The following is a 24,936-nucleotide window of genomic DNA, read 5'->3' as shown; positions in this document are numbered from 1 at the left end:
AACTATTGACACTATAATTCATGGGAAAAATTTACGTAACCCTTGGGTCACGTGCGTATGTTCCATACCCAAAGGACTCTGTAATAGTGAGTTTTCTCATAACTTCGTTAATAAACACCGCGTGTACAAATCCTCCTGAATGGGAAGTGTCTAGCGGTTGGACACGTTTTCCCAGGATTACAGTTTTAAATACAAAGGAGACAACTCGTTCTTCGTAATTATACAATACTGCATATATAAATCAAGCGCAGTTACTGTGAATCTCCAGGACGAAGAAAAGGAGTCCGGAAGACCAGAATAGTTAGGGTCAATGAAGGCACAATACAATAACTCATCAACGAGCAGAACTCTAAAGATCATCCTCTTCTTTCATAATTTCTACCCATCTATATCGAGACAATTATTAAAATTTCTTCAACCCGTAGACCAGGTAACTACATCGTCGGCTCATTTGCCCTATTCCGAGCCTGTGAAGAATACAAAGTTACTTAATAAATAGAACCTTCATCGGACGAACCTAAACGAAATATTAAAAAAAAAAGAAAACAAATTAATGACACTGTATACAAACAAAAACCAAACGTTCATTATTTTATATCTTTTATTTAAAATTACTAACTAATCTCGTAAATTATAAAAGTATAACTATTAATAAATAATATAAAATTAACGATCGAATTCTATATAAAACGTACGTACGTATAAATACTCCAGCGCAATAGTCCAAGGACCATTTCTCATCCTCGAACGTGTACACTTTATTATATCGAAAAGTCGTTCGAGCAATACCCAGTTACAAACATTTCCGTTACCACGACACGTTATGCGTCTACGTTGACAAGCATAATTCGTCGCACGATCATTACCATACCAGGAAGTCTTTGACATCACGCAAAGTACACGAAATTCTCTCACACCGCCGGCCGGATTTACGGTACCCAATATATTTATGGCCGACATAGAGCCACCGTCGAAGGTTCGCGTGCGCCTCAAGTTCGTTTGGAACGCAGAAATCCCGCGAATGACGATGCAATCTGCGGAATACAGGCGGACGCGTTCCGTGACTTCGCCCGTGGCTCGTTCGCTAACGGTTAGCAATGGGATTGAGCGTACAAGTAGCATCGAAACTGGATAGGACACATTCGAAATCCTACACGAGTACGACTAAAAGTATTGCGTGTGTATAGAATCGAGCTCTAATAAAAATTTTTTAGCGCAACAGGGTGCTGGGAAGAACTTTGGAACCGTGTCAAAAATGTTTGTACTGTACGCGCGCGAGAAGATTGCATCTGGAGTCACAGCTGGTTCTATTCGTTCTGGGGCTATCTCAGTGAACGCTATGGATACACGCGTATATTTCCGGTCTCTGCGCGAATAGAAACCGCTGAAACTCCAGATGCAATCTTCTCGGTTGCGTACTGTATACATAGGTCAAACAATTGATTTTTTCAAACGAATGGAACTATGACTACATAACGTCCTTCTGTTCGAGAAATTACAAAAAAAAAGATACTTTTTTTTGAATTTTAAAAATTATTTTTTAAAGTTACGAGCAGTAATGAATTATCGTAAAGTGATAAGATTAACAAGTGATAAGGATATGTATAGAATTTTACGAAGAGCTTTAGAAATTTTCAAAGAGATTTTACCTGAACATGTGTAGAGAACAGAAAAATATCGAATTCTTGCTGTAACGGAAAAAATAATTGTCACATCTTCAAAAGAAATTGACCATTAGATCCGCGTTTATTAAGACCTTTTTGTTTATTTCTTCGAGTAATATATACCTCCGTAGATTGACCCCATATTTTCCCCACACTCGGTATAGTTAAACTGTAACAAAATATATTCGAGCCTCGTACAAGAATTCTTAAAACCGATATTACTGGGAATAAAATACGTTAGTCCAGTTTTTATCAGACTTAATTCCTCGTTGGATTCTAGTTCTACATTTTATATACTTCGTGACGGTATTTGTTAATTAACCTCTGACGGTAAAATATGACCTATAAGTCGTCCAAGTGGGCCACAGAATAATTTAAGATACACTGTGTCAACGTTACGGATGTAAAGAAATTACTTCTCGCTGAACCCTCATACTTACCGAATCTCGAACGTGGTAATTGTTGCCTTCGGACCCAACCGAATGACACTAAGCACTTTGCACTGTACACGCCCTGTGAAATTTATTTTTAGTACTCGATTCTAACCAAATGAACCTTACACAATTCATTGGATATCTGCGAGTGCACATCGAACTCGATCCAACCGCTGCTAACGGTACACGACGTGAAAGTTATTCCGCAAGGATTTTTCGCGACGTCTAACAGACGATAATCATGGTTAAACAAAGTTTCTACGCGCACCAATTGTCAGCCGTCACCGCGTCGGGGTGTTTAGAAACGAAGAAAGGAGATTAGCGAGTCAAAAGGAGACTATCGGCACGCAGAGAACGCGTTCGAAAGTTACTGGAGAAAGAAAGGGGAAGGTGCACAATTATCGTTCGCTAGATCGAGACGCATCTTCCACGATTCTGTCGAGGATGTTCGCAGCAACGAACAAGACGAATCGGTCAACGATTCGCCAGAATCCTGCGGGGAATCCCTTCATCCGTAGGTGTTGCGGTAGCCATGATAAGCGGGGTAAGGTATGTTTCCTGGGTAATCGTTCCTGTGGACCCACGTCTCTTCCTGACCGTATCCTGGGAAACAAAAATCACTGTAATCTTTCAATCACCAAAAGCACTTTTCTCTGAATAATTGAAACTTTTATCAGACCTTTTTTCGTCAACTTTTTTCAGAAATATTTTCAGATATTGTCTCTCAACAGTGACTATATTTATTCAGAGAGAATCACTTGTCAGTACTTGAACAGTACTAGACTATCTAATTTATCAATTAGAATCTGTGTAAATAATAGAATGACTGTGAGTCGACATTCACCAAACTCTTCGTTAATATTCGATCCTTCGATTTTGAATTTTCTTCCGTTCCACAAGATTGTAATGTATGAACAATAGACCGCAATGCCTCAAATTACTCGCATAAATTGACCCACAAAAAACCGGGACTGCCAATTATTAATAAATGAATCTCAAACGAATCGAAGTAACTCAAACAATGAATGGGAGTGACTCCTGATCGTAAATCCGAGAAACAAATTTTATCTCATACTTCTGAGGACTACATGTGTGAATATTCATAACTTTTTTCTGATATATTGACAAACTTAACCTTCGACAAAATTTGTATATTTCCCACTGTATCTTCGCAAGTGTATAATTAATCAATTTGTGTGGTTCTCTCAAAGAACACAAGTACAAACACAGACTCGTTCGGAAAATTTGTAATTACATGTAATAAAAAAAGCTCTGAGAAATCATTGAAATAAAATACAATTAAAATAGTCCGAATACGCTCGTGTTTGGACTCGTTCTCATCGAGAGGATCTCGCCAAACAATTAACGATACTCTCGCGAAGCTATAACGAAAAATATAAAAATATTCATTATTCGATGACACTGCTAATACGAGAGACACGTTCACCGTTGCTCTGTTTCACTGAATCTCATTCATCTTCGTCGTTTGACTATATGGAACGAAAACTCGACTTGCCCCGGATAATTGAAACGACGAGATTCCATTTCGTTTCACCTATCCGGGGATAATTCTAATTAATCCATTCGAGTCATTGGATATTCCGGTGTCAAGTTTTCCGGTGACAGACGCGGCTTATTAGACAACATAGTCCATCAAGTGCGCGACTGTCACGCTTGAATGACATTAAACGTATCCACGCCTCCGGGGATGGTGCATAATTCCAGAAATTATCATCGCGACCGAGTCATCGAGCCTGAAATATTATCGAATTCTTTCATTCGTGCAGCCTGTAATTCCGGGCTGTGGAGTGGTCGAGTGTTATGTAACTGTAAGTTGATGGTAAAGGACACCGATGCTTCTTTTCGTGTCATCGAGAGTCGAATCGACAACGTTGATTATCGTTATTAGGCTCGATCGTTCACGGTCATTTAAACTCGTCTGAAATGTCTGTAATCGTATTTCGTAACCGACAGTATGAAACAACGAAGCACGAGAGTGTCCTATTTTTTTACCTGTTGGATAGTCTATAGGCCCTTCAGCCGCAGTGGCCCACACATGATGAGGATGTATGTGTTGGGGTGGCGCGACCTTGCAGATCTTAAGGTGCGCCAAAATGGACGGAGCTATCAACGAGCCCAACACTAGTAGCTTTTTGATGAAATGAACACCCAAAAAGATGGGCAGTAGCAGCAACTTGAGCTTCACCAGGTTCAGTAAGATCAGAACAGGGACGATCATGGATTTCTTCTTCTTGAAGATCCTCCACTCGTCTGTTGGACAATCGTCAATAGTATGAGACCGGAGATGAATATTATCGAAGAGGATTATTTTCATGGACAGTGGCTGAAGCATCCACAATGTGATAAATTAATTCACACCGATCGTAATCGTATTGTAAAATGATCCGTAATTTACGACTCATGTCTGAATAAATTATTTTATTATCCATAAAGAAGCTTATGATTTTCCTCGCCTACCTATGTTGCAATTTAGATAATTATTTACATTGAATACTGGTTAGTATCTTGTATTCTGCGTTTTGAATATTCCTTATTTTTCAACTGTCGTCCGTTAAAACACAAGTAAAGAAGAAAATTATAAAGCCATCGTGAATTTTAATTTCTATGATTTTTACATTTAATATTCAATTATTTTATTTCATTCCTATAATAGAGTACCTACTTCGAGTTTTAGATGTTGACTTAGGAAACAGTAACCAGTTCACAGCTTTTTTCTTAATAAAAACGTTTCAAACGACGTTTGCCCAATTTTGGTAAACCAATTTGGTAAACGTTTAAATTCTTTAATTCCAATTCATTTTTCGAGTCGAAATTTGTGCAACTAAGTTACCTTCTGGATCTTTTCTGCTTTGCATTTGCGCTAATTCGTCCTCGTCCATGATCATGGGCATGCTACCGAAATTTCTTCCAAACGCGGAATTATCGATCGTGTAGACGATCGCACGTTTGGTCAGAAGATCCTCAATGGCATTCCTGATGAAGTTCAAGGTCTCGATCGCGTCACTTCTGAACACACGTGACTGAGGTAAACTCGGTAGCACAGTCTGTCTTGGCATGGATGGTATCCTTATTACGCGGAGCGGACCGTAGCCGAACTCCTAAAGCAAAACGGGACACTACTATGTTGCAAAGACCATTTTATGGCAACTCTCATTATGGAAAAATTATTATTGAAAAGAGAAAAACTGTATAAGACCAGTAACTTATAAGAATAGTCCGAATAAATACACTTAAGTATATTATTTATACGTTTCGACCGTGATTGTTGGGTTTTTTTCGTTAAAAGAAATTAATCTGAACAGAGGGGTATGCAAAAATTATTACAATATCATAAGATCAATTCATATAAAAAAGTATCTTTAGGTGAAATTGAGACTGTAGTTAACCTATGATAATAAACTAATAGTCAACATAAAGAAAATCAAAATATATAATATGGAAATTCCCAACAGAAGCCCATTTGCACGAACATTTAACAAATGCACCAAATTTACATATCTTATTTTGCTTCTTTTTTTTCAAAAAAGAGCTAGAATATAAGTCGAAATATTAAAATAAATACTATGTTTCACCAATAACTACCGTAAATTTAAGACATCCATTATTCTCCCTCGTTTAATTTAAAAAGGAGTTATTCTTGTAATAGTACCATTTTCGAAAAACTACGACTTCAAAGGTCGTATTCAATACAGACTACTATCATAATTTCTTCTGTAACCTTGAAACTTGATCGAGATTTATTAAGACCGCAAAATCTTGAATGAACGTAATTAAAAAATAAAAGTCGAAGAAAGTGAGAGCCTTGCTCTGTCCTTCTTGAGAGTCGATACTCTCACTTCTGCGTAAACGTGAGAGATAATAGTAGCCTGTGGGTAGCAAAATTCGTTACGCTGAGTTTCAGTTATGTGCACACTCATTCCATTAATCTTCAGTCCCCATTCACAATAACAATTTTTTTTGAAACAAATTTACTTTACCCTTTCGATTTACTTTTGTACACAAAATGATCTCATTAATGAATACTGGGAACACCTGTCAAAACTGCTGAGCCACATAAGATGGAGCCCACATTGTATATCGAAGCCATATATAGAGCTCCAAATTTACACACAACTAATAAAAAATTTTCATGCACCGAAAATCAATTTGTGACTCAATAATACTGATAATTATTGCACTTCAGTAATATTACTACTTCTCATTCAAATGAGCAATATTACTGACTCTATACTTACGCTATTACGTGCACACACTCACACTATTAAACACCATGTACACCTAAACGATTAATCGCTTGACGCTAAGGCATACTTAAGACAGGTTTTGCTACATAAGTCTTACTTGTGAGTTTAATTAGCAGATATGAGAGGAAACGCGAGAATTTTGTTCTTTGTAACAAAACTATTATTTATTACAACAAAAGAGTTTTTTTTATTATACTGAGAGTTTCTAAATGGATGTGGACATCTCTGAAGAGTTGGGAAGGTTTCTAAAATGGTGTGAGGACCTCTGAACGAGTATGGGCGTCCCTAAAAATGTTTGAGACCCTCTAAATAGTTATAAAAGTCTTTAAACAAATATGGAGATCTCTAAAACGTTGTGGAGGCCTCTAAACAAGTGTAAGAACCTCTAAAAAAATGTGGAAACGTCTAAAAAGTTATGGGAATGGAACTCTAAACAAGTGTGAGAACCTCTAAACATATATGGAAGCCTCTAAATGGTTATGACGGGACCCTTAAACGGATGTGAGAGACTCTAGAAAAGTGTGAAAACCTCCAAGAGGTTGTGGAGGGCCTCTAAACGAGTGTGAGAGCCTCTAGAAAAGTATGAAAGCCTCTAAAAGTTTGTGAAGAGCCTCTAAACGGGTATGAGAGTCTCTAGAAAAGTGTAAAAGTCTCTAAAAGGTTGTGGAGAGCCTCTAAACGGGTATGAGAGTCTCTAGAAACGTGTAAAAGCGGCTCTAAAATATTGTGGAGGTCTCTAAACAGATCTGAGAATCTCTAGAAAAGAGTGGAAGCCTCTAAAAGGTTACAGAGGGCCTCTAAATGGGTACGAGAGTTTCTAGAAATGTGTAAAAACGGTTCTAAAAGATTGTGGAGGTCTCTAAACAGATCTGAGAATCTCTAGAAAAGAGTGGAAGTCTCTAAAAGGTTACAGAGGGCCTCTAAATGGGTACGAGAGTCTCTAGAAATGTGTAAAAGCGGCTCTAAAAGATTGCAGAGGTCTCTAAACAGATCTGAAAACAACTAAACAAGTATAGGGGATTCTAAAAAATGCATGACCCGTGCCTCTTTCGATCATTGAGAAGCTCCCGTAAACACTCTAAATGAATACAGACAAATCCACCTTACCTTCTCTCTAACGATGTCGTGAAGCCACCTCACGACCTTATACTTCCCGCAGGTCACGAAATCTCTGTGGGAGCCGCAATCCGCACGGCATCGGTCGACGAACGTGCTCGACGTGTTGTCAAACGCCATGGTCAATGTCTGATGCGGGAAATGAAGGATCACTATGAGAACGCAACCGATTGACACCAGTCGATCGATCCTCCAATGTTCTCGGCCACTAGGCACGATATTCAGGCCACACTTCATCATTTCGCGATTAATATTCCAGAAACCAGCCAATCACGATCCTCTATCTGGCGCGCGAATTCCTCCGACCGGTTTCCATGACGGCAGTGCAATGGTCCCGCGAAAATCGGATGTACGAGCGGAGATATGCACGCTGATGCAACGTGAAGGCCTCGCCTCGTTTCGCGAACGTGACGGGAGGACGAGATTAGGTCCACAAGCTCACTGACAGTGGTTAGAAGGTGTCTTGACCATTTATACGTGGTGCATTTAGGTCGGTGGGGGTACCAGTCCATGGCTTAGATAATTCTGCACAGAGACTGGAGCTCGGTGCAGAACGATGTAACAATTTGAAAAGGCGCCACTGAAACCAGTACGTCTAAGGATCGCGATAACATCGCGTGGCTTGATTCGCGTCACTTACGAAAAGGACAATGCCATTTTCTTTTTAAATGTTCCCTGGCACGTTCGTTGCGTTTTTTCAGGAGACAAACTTTCTGATTAAAAGGTCAATATCTTTGTTCGGCACTCCTTATAATTATCCCGGAACGATTATGGCGAAATTTGACAAATTGGTAATATTTCAAGACTTACGAGCCATTTTTTGGGCATGGTGCATACCTCGAAAGTTACTCGAGCGATTGTCTCGAAATTTGAATCTATCACGAAGGGAATATTTATCTAACGAAGGAATCACCGATTGTCCCAAAATGTTGAATATTTTCATTTTTTGACTACCTTAAGAAATGCAAGAAAAACATAAGTGGTGCCATTTTTAAAATTTTTTAAATTTTAGGATCACGGTGGTGCACTCTATTGAGAAACTAATCTAGATTAATAATTTTCTTGAGCTTTCTATCCGTCTGAACAATTTTCCTGAAACGATTCACACAATTGAAAATAGATTTTCTTTTTCTATCGTGTAAAAATTAATTGTTCCTGTCAAAATTAGTTTCAAAACAATAGTATAGATATCGTTACACTACGTTACACAAGGTGTACCTATAGTATTTTTCATTCCGACCCAATCATTCCTTCGTAGAAAACAAAAATCATACAGGGCCCCAAAACGTCACACTGTGACATTTGTACGGTCAGCGAAACCGGCTATCCAACTGAATTCCAGTGACAGCGAGTGAACCCGCGAAACTTGACAAAACGTTCCTCCATTTTCCCATACCGAAACTGGAACGCTCTCCATTCGAAGAACGGACCGTAACGGTGCGCGTTTCGTAATCGTTTTGATAGCCTCGGGGACAATCAAGGATTTATTAGGCACGAAGGAACCGCAATAGTAATTGCCAGCGCGTGTCCTCTTTTTGCAAATGGCGAGAGACCGTCTACGAAGGCGAATTAACGCCGACGAATGAAACGGTGCTTGGAAAAATCAACTGGCTCGGGTATCGGAGTCCACTTTTCCATTATTTATGCGAAACCCGATAACTGTTGTCTGACGTTTCGTGCAATTACAACGAAAGATTTCTCGCGTGACGACGAACCTGCTGATGTTGAAAACAGTCGCGTAAATCTATAAGGGAGAATTTTCTACGATGTGATTAAGGACTCCGGGAGACTTCAATGCGTGTACATAGTTACTAAGTTGGATAAATCGATGAATTCTACGGTTGGAAGAAACTCACCTGGTCTGGATCGGAAATGGACCTAGAACTCGTGGTTCTGGATCATGAGTATTGTTCGAATGATTTAATATTCAAATATAATATTTGACGGGGTGTCCGAACACTATAAATAAACTTGAAGAATTTGAGTGTTCGAATATTATTATACGAATGTTACTACTCGAATATTATTATTCGAAAATTACTCAACTATTATTCGAATAGTGTTACTCGAATGGTATTATTGAAACGAGAAACGCGTTAGTTTAAATGAAAATGAAATTTTAAAAAGAACAATACACTTAAAGAATTTCATTCATATTGTACTAAACTTGTTAATAGTTATACATTGTACATATTACCGTACAATCTCCGATAATCACTATATTTTCCTATACACACTTTTTCTTTCTGTCTTCAGAATAATATAGAACGTATGTTTCTTCCAATTTTCATTAACATTCTTCTAACAAGAATCTGTTCAAATAAATTCAAATTAAAACTCACACAACTCGAATATTTCTCGAATATTTTGGCACCGATTCAATATCTATTTGAAATAAAATTAATTTCAACTTATCGTAACCAATAGTGTCACTCTATTAGTTAAATGGGTTAGTCTTCGCTCTGTATCAGACCTACTTTCAGCCTTTTATAATAATCCCACGTATTTTAATAATTACCGTCAATACAAAACAAAACTCATTGCCATCAGAAACCAGCAACAAATATGCTTAAATGGTAAATGCACGTTTCTCTGAGACACCTTTACCGCGTGGTGCATAAAGCTAATGGCGCTTGGCGCAACCTCTTTCCGGGACCGGTTTGTACCCTTCGTCGCCCAAGGAGCGGCTCTGTTTCACGGACTTCGTCCAATTTGTAATAAACTGTATCCCAGGTGGTCTAGTCCAGCGTGGCAACTGACACGTATTTCACCGCTCACTGTGAAAACAATTTGCATAGATGCATTTGTAATCGTCCCTACGAAAGACACTGAAAACTTGACGACCAGAGGTTGTCGTGAAACTAGGAAGACTACATATTGACAAACAGGAAATTTACGTGACAAGAAATTAGAAAATAACGCAATGGCCTACACGTTATTTAACGAGAAACTGGTTCTGTTCGAAGATCCACTTTTTCGTTGCTTTTACGTCTTTATTTATCGTTATCCACCTAGACGTAATTAGTAACGTAATTACCGAGCAGTCACATTTTCGAATGTTCGATTTTTACAATGAACCTCGAATGAAAGAGCACTTGGGTAATTACGAAAAGAATATAGAAATTGGAAAGTTGGTTGCCATGCAACTCCCATTACTAAACCCAGGTAATATCTAGAGGCTTTTAAAATGACCACATGGTAAATCGTAACATACTTATAAAATTCCTTTCTTTTTCGAAACGGTGTAATAATATTTCTCGAAGTTGTAGCTCAGATCCTCTGCAATCGATTTATGTACACACTACTTTCCTCGATCATCCAAACAGGGCATTCCAGGTTTTACGCAATCCAGAACCCGTATCTACGCGCGAATCTAGCACAGAAACTCATTTTCCTTTTATTATTCGTTTATACGAAAGACAGTGAGTCACTAAACAAGAACGGGACGTGACACCGCGAAATACTCTAACTGAGTTACATTTAATTATTATATTTTAATCGACACACATTGATTTATCGCGGCAAGGGCACTCCCTGGAACACGTGGATCATAATTAGGACAACCGTATTCTTTGGCCACTTTCCAAAGTATCGAACGAGTCAAACGCTTAACCGTAGAGAGCCCGAGAGCTTCTGTCACCAACAGAAAGTATCACAATAACCACAACATTTGCCATTATTAAAGTAAACATTGATGTTATTTATGCACTCGATACTCTATATTTTAAGCGCGTACTGCCCCTAGTTTACGTACACCATTACTCTTGCCCTGAAAGATTCAGAACGAGATACACTTGCTTCCTATTCGTCTATTTCCGATTCTAGAGTCGTTACACTAGCACACTCGGAGTTCTCAAAAACGGTACTCTATCTTTTATTTCGATTTCTCGTAACATGGGTATTCTCTGCGCGGCTTGTTCTCTATTGTAAATTCTCAAGACGAAACACTATGGATCGTTTTTCTGATACGATCTCTGGACATTCCAGTTGCTGATTATAACCATTAAACGCTGGTAATAATTTCAGGGTCTTGCGATTCTTTGCGAGAAATGAGGTCCCGAATGTTTTCTGGGTGAAACAAGCTGCCGGGTAAAAAACGTGTTAACGATCCTCCAGAAAATAGAGTCTAGATTCTATGACGAACCTTCTTTGGTATCGATCATTATGTATATCATATAGATATCACATTGTTACAAAAATGCAATTATTTTTCATTAGCTAGGATAGCAGTGACCTCGGGTATTACTGTATGGGGATTGATAGTAGTCTCGCGTAACCTTGCTGCCAGAAACTAGTACAAGTCTATCATCTCTGAGTCTGAGCAGGGAGAGGTAATAAATGGATAGAAGAATTTAAAAATTTACAAAAAATAAACACACTCTGCAACCATAACATGGAATCATAAATCAACATCGACGAGGACGGAGGTATTTATCTGTATGCTGCATTCGTTGCTAACTAGATAGAACACAGACTATACAGGATAAAGTCGTCCAACATCAGAACCTACAATTTCTATGGTGTTTATGACAATACGAGGAAGCAAGAGTTTTCACCATTGACAGTTCATCAAAAGAAACAGGGACAATTTAGGTTCTGATATTAGATAGTCTTGTATAGCTTCGAATAGTAACAGCCTTGAATCTATATCATCTGAATCATGCTACTTGAAGATACATACACAAAATTCTGCCAACTTGTATGAAGAGAGTAATGAGAATGTTACTCAATGAATCCTAAATAGTAGAATAAAACTATTCGAATATTAGTCAAGAATTTAAACAGTATTCGAATAATAACCAGGTATTCATTTAGTATTCGAAGAAGGATGTAGTATTCAAATAATGGCCAAGTATCCAACTAATTTTTGAATAATAGTCAAGCATTCAAATAGTATTTGGATGATGCTCAAGTATTCAAATAGTACTTGGATGATGCTCGAATATTCAAATAGTATTTGAATAATAGTCAATTATTAGAGCAATATTGGAATAATTGTCAAGCATTCGAAAAGTATTCGAGTAATGGTAAAGTGTTTGGGTAATATTTGAGTAATGTTCAAATAGTACTTGGATGATCCTCGAATATTCAAATAGTCTTTGAATAATAGTCAATTATTAGAGTAATATTGGAATAATAGTCAAGCATTCGAAAAGTATTCGAGCAATGGTAATATTTTCGAATAATATTTGAATAATGTTCAAATAGTACATGGATGATACTCGAATATTCAAATAGTCTTTGAATAATAGTCAATTATTAGAGCAATATTGGAATAATTGTCAAGCATTCGAAAAGTATTCGAGTAATGGTAATATTTTCGAATAATATTTGAGTAATGTTCAAATAATACTTGGATGATCCTCGAATATTCAAATAGTCTTTGAATAATAGTCAATTATTAGAGCAATATTGGAATAATTGTCAAGCATTCGAAAAGTATTCGAGTAATGGTAATATTTTCGAATAATATTTGAATAATGTTCAAATGGTACTTGGATAATGCTCGAATATTCAAATAGTATTTGAATAATAGTCAATTATTCGAGCAATATTGGAATAATTGTCAAGCATTCGAAAAGTATTCGAGTAATGATAAAGTGTTTGAGTAATATTTGAGTAATGTTCAAATAGTACTTGGATGATCCTCGAATATTCAAATAGTCTTTGAATAATAGTCAATTATTAGAGTAATATTGGAATAATAGTCAAGCATTCGAAAAGTATTCGAGCAATGGTAATATTTTCGAATAATATTTGAGTAATGTTCAAATGGTACTTGGATAATGCTCGAATATTCAAATAGTATTTGAATAATAGTCAATTATTCGAGCAATATTGGAATAATTGTCAAGCATTCGAAAAGTATTCGAGTAATGATAAAGTGTTTGAGTAATATTTGAGCGATGTTTAAATATTCAAATAATATTTGGATGATGCTCGAGTATTCAAATAATATTTGGATGATGCTCGAGTATTCAAATAATATTTGGATGATGCTCGAGTATTCAAATAGTATTTGGATGATGCTCGAGTATTCAAACAGTATTTGAATAACAGTTGAGAATTGGAATAATATTGAAGTAATAGTCAAGTTTTCGAATAGTATTGATCGAATACTTGAATTACCCGACTGTTGGAATATTCGAATACGGAAACATTCGACAACCAAGCCCAACCCTACGGAGTAGAGAAAAGACTCCTCTGTCATGATCAGAATATCTGGAACGAAGGTCTCAAACATGTTCTCGACCCATCAAACGAACGACTATCCTGGAAGGAAGAGAGAACCGAAGCAAATGAAAGAATCACCGACGAATAAAATACCTACAACGGGTTACCGTGCGCCTTTCACTGGCAGTTACGAGCATCCCCAAAAAGTGCACGCAGAAACTGCCTCAGTGTTCAGGCCCGATAAGAACCAGATACCGGTGCCCTCGAGGCAGGAATCCTCGGACGAGACGCAACCTGCTTACCCTGATCATTCGGTGACCCACTTCCTGTAGTCATCGGCAGGATATGAAACGATGATCTCGTTGCGCTTGATTCCCGATCCAGATATCACGGCGCGCGTCAACGCCTGTAAAATGAGGGAAGCACGCAGGAACGCGACCTAACGATAAGTACGCGAGCGAACAAGAAACCGATCGATCGAACATCAGTTCCAGTTCACATGGTACTGTAATCACGCTGACTAAGAGAATTGATTAATTCTCAGTCGTCAATTGGTCCCGACGAAAAATGTTGAAAAAGAAATTGAAAGGTGTCAAACTGATATTTTTAAACAAAAATTGAACGTACTTTATCATTTTTTTTTTTTCTCTGGGAAATAATAATTAGATCAGAGTGAAAATTAGCTGATGTGAACCTTGCAAAATTTAAAAGCTACATTATCAATTATATATGCTTTGGAAAAGTGTATAAAAAACCGAAATTTTATTGAGTAACTATTAGATCGCTTTAACCTGTTGGCCAAATAGAAATAAAACTAGCATAGAGTCCTTACGAGCCCAATGATTAGGATCAATAGTTACAAACCACAGGAATGATAAACGACTCACGAGACTGAGAGTTCTGTATATTGAATGAAATAGTTTTTAATGCTACCATTTAGGTAGTGAATATTTCAATCAGATTACGTATTTTGTAGACTTATTTGATAATCGTTTATGAATGAGGAAAATAAAACGGTTAAAGTGGCAAACCAATAACGTAGATAATGACGAGAAAGTATTGGCAACGAATGTAAAGTGTGGGATTATGTGGCTGATATCAGTGTAATAGTGAGCAATTTCGATCTTACATTGACGCACGTAACTTGAAATCTCGTCTTCGTGAAGTTTTAAAAGAAGTGCTTCTGCAATGTTTTATAATAAACTGTTGTGGTTAAGATAGGCATTCCTGTTTTCTCAAACTCACGGTTATCTACTTCTACTTTGCTCAAGGAACGATACGTGAATTGTTCAGTAAGTCGTCACACAGGAGTCACAATAAGACTGGAGTGGTCACGTTTTCCTCTTTTTAAAAATTTGTGAAACCAGTTTACAGTTTATGCTACTTATATCTTTAGAAGGCGCCAGACAGTCTAATATAACTCTGAATGCACGATAGGAGGAATTTTGTAAATGACCCAAATTACACATAGATCTTTTTATTGGTTGATATCCACATTCAAAGGATAAAAATAATCCTCAAAATTATAAAGATTTTCGTCAAACCATATATGAGGCGACTGTGATTATTCAGATATTTATCAAAAAGGCGATCCTGGTTGTTTACAGTGGCATCACCTATAAATTGGTGAAAATTTGATTTAGATCATATAATTTTTCTTTTTTCATTTTCAAAATTTTTTTCTAACTCCATTAGTTTTTCAAATAATTAACTAAATAGATACTCACCTCTTTGAACACGAGTATCAGGATAATATTTTTCAATGCTCCATCTATGTATACGAAGTTTCATTATAATCAGAAATCATCGATCGGGAGTTGCTTCTTGTCAGTTCGAGGCTGACGATAACTTGGCACTCCACCAGACCACAGTTTCATCAATTTTATTTCACCTCTGTCGGTAAAGTTTGAGAAACACTGATCCACTCGATTGGTTATAAAAATTCGATTCCACGAAATTATTTCGCTCGACTTTCGAAACTTTTTCCGCGAGAAAATTCCCAGAATGTTCTTTGCACTCAATGTCAGTAACGGTATAAAAATTGAAATCGACCGCGCTAGATATAATATTTAGAAACTTTGTTCAAGTACGTTTCGCGGAAAAATCTCGACAACGATCAAATTTCTGGTCTCCTGACCACCGTAATTTCCATATTCCTGCTTTGCATAATTCGCGAATAATTTCATTGTTTCGTGGACAAGTAATTGCGAAGAAACGCGGGCGATGATTGACAACAATCGAAAAGAGAGAGACAGACCGAGCAGTTTATCGTGTCAGACCGTGTTTATGGTTCGTCGATCCGAACATCCGTGGCCTCCATTTTGCGTGAAGAGCAAGGTTGCTTTCTGGTCCTCACGGTATGCAATTACTGGCGAGATTCGCTGGGACACGACTATGGAAGAGCGGAATCCATTGGAATCGATTCCGGTGAAAGTATCGAACTCGCTTAAAAGCATCACATGCAGTGTGCAGATAGTTCGCTGCATAAGGGTAGCCTAATCAATGGGGATGAGGGTGCACTTGGTACTCGAAAGTTTAAATTTCGTATCAAAACTATTTTTCTTATACCTATATTTAAAAGTAAAAATAATTACCTGCCTATAATGTTGAAAAAGTATCCAATGTTAAAATAAAAATATTAAATATTAAAACACATACCTCAAGTTACGGGAATATTTAACAAATTTATCTGCACTGTGTACAAAAAATGATGTTGATAATTTGAAGGTGAATTAATTAAGAATATTTCGATAACAATAACCCGAAGGGGGATGATCATCATCCGATTAGGTTAATCATTCTGTCGTTAGATGAACTTGCACTTTGGTAAACAATGATTTCGTTTAGCAAGATTATCTGTCTTTCTTTTCCTATGTAATAATATGCACTGTTTAATCATTCTATTATTAGGTGCACTTTGGTAAACAATGATTTTGTTCAGCAAGATTATTTGTCTTCTTTTTTTCTCTATGTAATAAAATGTACTCGTTCGTGCGATTGCTAGGATAAATATAATCTGACTATTCAAATGTTTACTTTTCTTTAATCACTTTTCAGTAACGGTCTCACGAATGTTTGCCCAAAGGTAGTTCGTACCTGTACGCAGAATCACCACTGGTCAATTACATGTCAATCCTCCTGTCAAGTGGAATTATAGTCCAGCGAATTATGTTATCGCCCCAGTAACCAACAATATCGTTATAAAGCCAGCAGGTGAAGTATAAAAATAGCCCCCCCGCAAAAAAACTGTCGTAAACGACATTGATCTCGTTCCACAGAACACTAGCATAAAATTTTCACGGCCTGAATATCTCATTGCCCGTAAACTGACCCACCCTTTTACAAATATACAAAGAAATAAACATCGAAACCAATTAGGATGCTTCTGCACTCGCAAATCGAAAATATGTCGTTATATCGTACGAACCCGTTAATATAAATATTACAATACCCTAATGACTGATTAATTAACCGTAGACCGAGCAGTAAACAACACAAGCAGAACCGAGTAACCCCATTGAATTTCACCGCTCGAATTAGCATACTTTCGCGAACGATCGGCGCAAACGTGGCGCACGATCACCCGTAATGGCGCAAACTGGTAATTCTTGCTCGCGCACAACTCACCTCGTCGTGCCTTTCGTTTTCGGTTTCAGTTGCATGTGCGAACAACTGACGCGCAAGTGGGACGTTGTGCGATTAACCGCTCGACGCAGCGAGCGGAATAGGTGAGCGTCCAGGCGAGTGGATACGTTCCGTTTGGTGCTATCGAGTGGTTTGGAAAGAAGCCACTCGGAATGTTTTCGGTAGTACAAGGGCTACGCGGTCAGGACGTGATTAATTGGCTGCTCAAGGTCACTCCCCTCCACCGCAACTCCCGCACGTGCTTCACTCGTGGCACAATCCACAGAGAGCCATGTGACCCATATAAGAATGATGTTTGTACTCGTTTGGTTACGAGTGATAGTACTATGGCGGAAATCGTAAGTTACCAACGAATCGGATCAGTCGCCCCACCAGCAATTACGCGCATTTTTGTGACGGAATAAGGTGATCGTGTATAACAATCCATCGCGTAACGATGTTGTGAAAGAGAAGCATCGAAACGAGTTTAAAGGAAACGATAACAAACGATAAATGGAACGCATTGGCGTAGACGCAAACCGAAAATATTAACTGTTAGCCGAACGAAATATTCTCGTACGTTTTCGTAACGCGATCTCGATAAACGACAACAATTACTGTCGGGAACGAGTATTACAGTTAAGTTGAACGTTTGTTTTTCCTCAACTTTACACATCAGATGAGCTACTTTCGTCTTTTACTTTATTAAAATAGATCAATGATTTATTAAATTCTTTCGTGTAGAATTTAATTTCGTAGAGAATTCTTGAAAATTGTCCAACAGTTTTGCAAATAACGAACATACGATGTATCCCTATTTTTCGATAAAATGATGGCTCATTTGTTTACACAAGCTGCGTTTATTGATTCGGACTATTGAAGTTCGATTATGTGATTCGTGTTAACGTCGATTAGTAAGTTGTACAATTTCGTATCGACATTCCATGAATTGAACATGTACATTTCATTGATGGTTTCACTAATGAAAATGTTGTAGCTACTATACCAGAACATCGACGAAGATTCTTTCACAGAAGAATTATGCGAGAGCAGATTTCATCATGTAAGACAGCAATAATATGTGCACGTGCACAATGAAAATGGCGTTTGAAGAATTTGAAGAATTTTTTATAATAATCCTAGAGATTATTAGTCACTGTACTCGGATCTACAATTTAACGAACGTTACATAGTGATTCTAAATATAATAAAAACTGCAAGATGCAACTTAAATGCAATTGTGTTTATACACGTACATACGTTAAAAAGAGCAAACTTTTTCTAATGGTAAAAAACGTTGTCAGGCGATCTTAAGACACGTCTTTCCGCAAAGAAAAACGTTTTCTAAATTTATCTCGATTAAAATACTTTACTTCCTTGTACGTTGAAAAGTGAAAAATGATACATGGGAGGAAAGATAAGCATAAATTTTACGGTACAAAGACCAATTACGTCTACATTCTCGAACAAACAGATAATACACGTGTATTATCTTCAACGTTAAACTTAGAATTCTGTAAATGTTATAAATGATATGTAAATATTACACACCATCGTAAAAATATATAAATTGACCTCAGAATGACACGACTTCTCTGAACTCTTTCCTAGCTATGTATTGCTTCCAGTCGTATCGGTCCGCAGATAAAATTCGTTTGAATTGCGATCCAATTTCTCTCAAACCTAACTAAGATCACGCTTGGAAAAAAGTTGATCTAATTAACATACGATAAGAGAAGTTAATATTTCCCTAATTATTAATATATTAAATATCTAGAACTTGTAGAAATTTGTAATAGAAAATGATAGAAATGAACCAGAAATCGGGCTGAAAAATCGAGCCAGATCGGTGTACGCTGTGACCCAAAAGTTTAGAACATCTTTCGATCTATCAAAGTGCACGTACCTTTTTCCGTACATATTCAAACATTTAATTGAAAATATTATCCTTGCATATTAATCGCGTATCACTTACGTATACTTCGAGACGATTAAAATACTTTATCGCTGCGAATTCGTAACAACCTCTCTCGGTGAACTTCTTCGAAGAAGTAAACAATTGTTGATATGAACTGTTGCTCGACAGTTGTTGTTACTTATCTGGAAAACATGGTCGAAACAATTATTCTTAAATGATGACCAGAAGAAACGTACCGAACAAAACAATCGAACATAAAAAAGATTAATTCCGAAACTTTTTACGTTTTTAAATAATAAATAATGTTCGTGATAGTAATTTTTATCTTACACATTCCTAAAATTAAAATAATATTCTTCTAACAGGAAACGGTAAAATTTTCAATGAAACCTTTAGATGGGATTAAAACACTTTCTCTCTAAAAAGTTACTAATCTTCTGACCAACACTGTACGTAAGTTTACTTTGTAACAAGTATCGGAAGTAAAGAGGATTCAGGGTCATCTAGATAACTTCGATATTGAATAAATTTGTCAAGATCGATCGGCCTCTATAATTAAATTGAACGTTATAAAGTCAGTTATTACTACGAACTGGATCGACGTGACCAGTGTCAATTTAGAAAGTTCGTCGTTTAATCGTAATACAGTCACTGAACTTTGCAATCGAAAATGACCTTGTTAACGCACCGACCAGCCTGTAACAAGGCCAAATCCGCGTCAATGTTAACATTGCTCGTATCATTGACGAGCACTGTCAACCGTCACTGAAGACTCATAATTAGCACATCGACGCGTTCTTTGTGCAAACACGCGGTTCAAAGGTTGAACGAGGTGTGGTGTGCTTTCTCGCGGCGATTCATCGACGCGTCACCATTTCTCTTTTCTCATTTATCCGATAGATAACACCCAAAGAGAGATTCGAGAGGGAGCATAGTTCCCCTGCACGTTGAACGCGGAAAGATATATCGTCGAACGTCGAAATACGCGGAACACGGCCTTATCGAGTAACGGTGCAAGTCAAAGACACCGTGATAATCCACAATACAAAAGTACATTAATACCTCGCGATGACCATTAACCTCTAATCGTTCAAATTCTGAATCTTATGCCTCCCTCCGCCCTGAGGCTACAGTGTCTCCATCTAGTAGAGTATCGTGAAACCATCAATGAGGGTTCAGATTGCCACCCTTTCATCCTTCACCCGGATCGATACATACCCTAGACCGGACCAATCCGCACCGAACTTTCAGTTGCAGGAATCGAAACCTAACCTGCAAAATTTCGATGAAAAGAAAAATAAACGTTTCCCGAACGATCTTATTATTCTGCTTTCTAAAATCCTAAATATGTCTACAAGTTCTACTTTAAATTGGAGATCCTAGGTAAACGTGCCCCCCATCTCTTGGTAACCGAAACAAACGCCGATTGGACGGGTGGTGGTTGCGCGCGCGTGCGTCTCATCGATAACAGGGCACAGGGGGTGAGAAGAAGGGAAGAGGGAGGCGTACGAAGCCACGATGGATCGAACGGTCGCGGGGGCGAGTGAAACGACCGAACTCTCGATGTTGAGACGTTGCCGTGAACGCTAGAACGGGTCAGTCCGCGCCGAGATAGACAGCATTGTAACAGGTTCGCGTGTACGACTAGGACCAGGCTGGCTGGAGTCCTCCTGAGCCTCGAGTAGCGAAAGGACGTCGCCTGGACAGGGATCTAGTGGATTCTGTGAAACCGGTAACAGCGTATGGTGGGGCAGGGACCGTGGTAGGGTGAGCGACAGGCAGGTGGTAGGAGAGAGAGAGAACGGATTACGAAAAAGGATTAGCAAGATGTCGGAGAGCAAGGATCTCAGCGATCCGACTGACATGGTCGATCGGAGAATCGACATCGAGAAGCCCTACTGGGATCAAAACACCTACCGGGGCAGAGCACTGCACTTTTTCGCCGTGACGAATCCCTTGAATCTGTTCGTCGATGGGAAACAGCTCGAGCATGCCCGGGACGTCGTCACCAAGTACAGGTATTTCCAACCGTGTTGCATCCATCGTCGATGCTGCTAACATGTGTCCACCGTTTGAAGTACTTACCTTCCCCATTGTCGAGTCACCGTTCGTCTAGATGTCACCGTATTCCGTTATTAATGGCACCATTGATGCAGGAAGGGGAGTAGCCTGGCGCAGTTGGGTGTCACCGAGAACGAACTGTGGAACTGTAAATACCTGTACGACAGCGCCTACCATCCCGACACGGGTGAGAAAATGTTGCTGATAGGCCGTATGAGCGCCCAGGTGCCCATGAACATGATGATAACCGGCTGCATGCTGACGTTCTACAAGTGCGTATACACCAGACACTCTGTCTCGCGGTTAAGCTGTGCTCGATCCGAGTAACTTATCGCTTATCTCGCGCGAACGAGTTCGTACAAACCGTTACGATAAAGCTAGACGCGAGACCTTTCACCCCGTTCAATTTCAAAATCGATTCACGCCGCGTGCTAGCCCAATTAAGCGAGCAACGATCCACGGTCACGTTTCCGAGCGAGTAGATAAAAGTGAGAGCGAACCCTGAGAGGAATTTCATTATCGTCGAGTAACTTCACTGCGAGACGCGAACGTCGATCGAACCGTGTACCAAGGTCGACGAGGAAACCACTGACACGATTGTTGTTCGCGGAAATACGGTTGTAGTCGATCGACGTCGGTCGGAGCACGTGTAATTCAAACACGACAAACCTGATCGGGGGGACTTCATTTATTATTCTGCAGGACAACGGCGCATGTGATAACCTGGCAATGGGTTAACCAGTCGTTCAACGCGCTAGTCAATTACACGAACCGCAGCGGCTCGAGTCCGATACCAATGAACACGATCCTACAGAGCTACGCCATCGCAACCGGTGGGGCGGTAATGACTGCTCTCGGCTTGAATCGACTTTTGCGAAATGCGCCCCCGTTGGTGGGCCGATTGGTACCGTTGGCCGCGGTAGCCGCGGCCAATTGCGTGAACATACCCTTCATGAGGATGTCCGAGCTGCAAAACGGCATCGAGTTGCAAACAGAGGAGGGCACGAAGGTTGGGAACAGCAAACATGCCGCTAGGAAAGCTATCATCGCTGTGACACTTTCACGTATCCTTATGGCTTCACCGAGCATGAGTAAGCATTATTAATATCGGTAACAACCCTAGGATGATCTCTGTAGCGTTCGACCGTTGCACAGAACAATCTGAAGCGGTGAGTCGATTAAGAAAGCAAAAGAAGTCCTCCGAGGGTTGAGCGTTCCTCTCGTGAACCAATACGGATTAATTTCCATTGAATTTTACGTGACTTTCAGTATTGGCACCTCTAACAATGAACTTCATGGACCGACGAAAAATGTTACGCAATGCCAGATGGGCAGCTGTCCCTATACAGGTCATGATTTGCGGAGTATGTCTAACTTTCGCGACTCCTCTCTGCTGTGCCCTGTTCGTGCAACGTGTGCCCATCTCGGTGGACGAACTGGAACCCGACGTACGGGAACACATACATTCGAGTCATCCCAGTGTGCAAACGGTGTATTACAATAAAGGACTTTGAACGGCACTAAAGTCTGACACTGTTACGAGCAAATGCACGAACGAAGACGTCACAAGTTTGAGAGAGTTCAAGAAGCGTAATGACGGTGAACAGAGCCGCACGCGGTTTTTTCAATGCGACGGAAACGTATGGGCCATCGGGTTCCAAGAACTCTGAGGACATATCTCCGTGGTTTTCTCCATTGAACGCAAGCTGTAAGAGTAATTCAGGGAACTGATTATCATCCGAGAACAATTAACGAGGACAATAAATGTAGTACAATAAAGAAACCATTTATTCTATCAGACTATTATTTATATGCTACGGAGGCTATTTTTATTTAAGACAAGCGTTTCAGTTGTCTGTTTCTTAGTCCAATCGAACTTTCGCGGAGGAGGTAAACGTCTAACTTTTCGACCACATCTACCAGTTTTCTTTTGCCGGAGACCACTCCTCGGTCGATTTCCAAGTTCTCGATTCTTTTGCGCGCTACCAATAGGTGTACTCCCATGCAATATGTTTGACAACCTACCGACTGTCGCCATACATTTTTCGTCTAAATTGAACAATTTCTTACTTGGCATTTTTATAAGAACGCGATTATTGTCATCGCGTTTCACTATTGTCCCATAGGTTCCAGCGGCATGGATGAGACAACCTCCAAATCCTGGATACTTCTCGACACAGTTTACCACTGTCCCATGGGGTAATGCCCCTAATGGATAAGCATCTCCTTCGTTAGGTCTGATAGGATTGCGAGGAATACCCTGGTGCGTCTTGATTATATCGCCTACTTTCATATTTTCCGTGGCAAGAATGTATCTTAATTCTCTTCCTGAACCAATTAAAGCAACGTAACTCGTTCTGCATCCATCTTTAAATACTGCCAACACTCTATCTTCCCTTGGGTTTTCTTTCAAATCAGTGGGCCCATTTCTTATCCAATAAATCCAATGATATTTATGTTTAACACCTCCACCAATACCGTTTGCTATTACCCTTCCTGTTTTAACGATATAAAACTTATTATATTTTTAATATCTTACTTTCTATAAACTTATGATGTACTTATTAGTTGTTCGTAATAGAACAATATGTTTGTGATAAGGAATTTAAGTTTTGAAGTAAAGAAACTGTTATGAGAAGGTAAGAATAAAATTCCTAATAACTATTCCATTACAAATAGGCTTATTCGATCAAAGATTCTTGTTTGTAAATGAAGTTTGAAAACATAATTCTCATTTCCTAAATCCGCCTCTGTTGCTAATTAGCAAATACACTTAATAGATACGCATAATTTATACGAGTAAGTTAATTGTCCAACTATTCAACTATGGAAAAAACTGAGTTACCGACTAATGGCGGAGCTGTTGAAAAATTCAAGTATCCACATTCTAATTCATAATATAGTTCACTTCCACCGAAATGAGTATCAACTGGATTTATTTTTTAAGTAACAAGAATCATCACGAATTAATAAACATTGATTCAATACGTACCTGAAACAGGATCTCTGCCAGCTAAATTTGTAACCTTCAAGGGCTCAACGGTGTATTCATCTTTAAAATGTACAATTCTTCGGTAAGAAATGCCATCAACTCCTGGCTTCGGTAATTTCTTCAAGTTCCACTGATGCGTTCTCCGTTGCGCTTGACACGTCACGGGTACATTTATACTAAAAAATTCACCGACTTGTTTGAAAAAAACACTACGAAACAACGATAGAACGGCCATTTTTGATATAGACTAACAGTGCTGCCACTCGATACGTTGCGCATTCAGCTTCGTTTCAAAATCACGGCAAGACCTGCCGTTGAAAACACGCTTGAGTCACACGGCGCTACACAGATGGCGCTGGATATATTTCCAAAGATCTTTAGTCTCTAAATTTTATTGCACATTCAGTATCGTTTCGCTTTCTATTATTTCGAATAACCCGTAGTATTCCGTTATCGAAATCAAATCGCTAAAAGTGCTTCAAAGTAGTGCATCGAAATCCAACGAACAAATCGACTATCTACTACGACACTCTTGCTCGAACGAATCTAATCAAATTCACTGACCGGCTCGGATCAAAGATATAATCGATCAACGATCGTCGAACGAGAACCATGCGGACATTCAACGTGAAAACGTGACAGCGCCGAGTTTGCCGGGTACGTCATTGAGTCCATTATATTTGTACGA

The 24,936-nt window shown here is 38.9% G+C and overlaps 3 protein-coding genes and 1 long non-coding RNA gene across 4 annotated transcripts; 1 reads left to right on the top strand and 3 right to left on the bottom strand.

The window, feature by feature from the left end:
• Window positions 1-583: 583 nt before the first annotated feature.
• On the bottom strand, window positions 584-8,511 carry LOC143150087 (uncharacterized). The gene is made up of 4 exons (XM_076318111.1): window positions 7,471-8,511; window positions 4,950-5,217; window positions 4,112-4,369; window positions 584-2,701 (listed from the first exon to the last, which is right to left on the bottom strand). The coding sequence occupies exons 1-4, from the start codon at window positions 7,717-7,719 to the stop codon at window positions 2,607-2,609; spliced, it is 870 nt and encodes a 289-aa protein (XP_076174226.1). The 5' UTR covers window positions 7,720-8,511; the 3' UTR covers window positions 584-2,606.
• Window positions 8,512-15,144: 6,633 nt separating this feature from the next.
• On the bottom strand, window positions 15,145-18,447 carry LOC143150158 (uncharacterized). The gene is made up of 2 exons (XR_012992969.1): window positions 15,381-18,447; window positions 15,145-15,269 (listed from the first exon to the last, which is right to left on the bottom strand). It is a non-coding gene; the product is annotated as an uncharacterized LOC143150158 (long non-coding RNA).
• A 2,292-nt stretch (window positions 18,448-20,739) lies between these two features.
• Sfxn1-3 (Sideroflexin-1-3) lies at window positions 20,740-23,654 on the top strand. Its single transcript, XM_076318533.1, has 4 exons — window positions 20,740-21,213; window positions 21,352-21,528; window positions 21,959-22,347; window positions 22,526-23,654. The coding sequence occupies exons 1-4, from the start codon at window positions 21,023-21,025 to the stop codon at window positions 22,768-22,770; spliced, it is 1,002 nt and encodes a 333-aa protein (XP_076174648.1). The 5' UTR covers window positions 20,740-21,022; the 3' UTR covers window positions 22,771-23,654.
• On the bottom strand, window positions 23,024-24,499 carry Mrpl2 (mitochondrial ribosomal protein L2). Its single transcript, XM_076318534.1, has 2 exons — window positions 24,249-24,499; window positions 23,024-23,752 (listed from the first exon to the last, which is right to left on the bottom strand). Exons 1-2 carry the CDS (start codon window positions 24,481-24,483, stop codon window positions 23,064-23,066), a joined length of 924 nt encoding a protein of 307 aa, XP_076174649.1. The 5' UTR covers window positions 24,484-24,499; the 3' UTR covers window positions 23,024-23,063.
• Window positions 24,500-24,936: the final 437 nt, after the last annotated feature.

Source organism: Ptiloglossa arizonensis, chromosome 8 (genome assembly GCF_051014685.1).
Source record: "Ptiloglossa arizonensis isolate GNS036 chromosome 8, iyPtiAriz1_principal, whole genome shotgun sequence".
NCBI lineage: Eukaryota > Metazoa > Arthropoda > Insecta > Hymenoptera > Colletidae > Ptiloglossa > Ptiloglossa arizonensis.
Note: the sequence above shows the minus strand (reverse complement) of the source record. Positions and strands in the feature narration are given on the sequence as shown.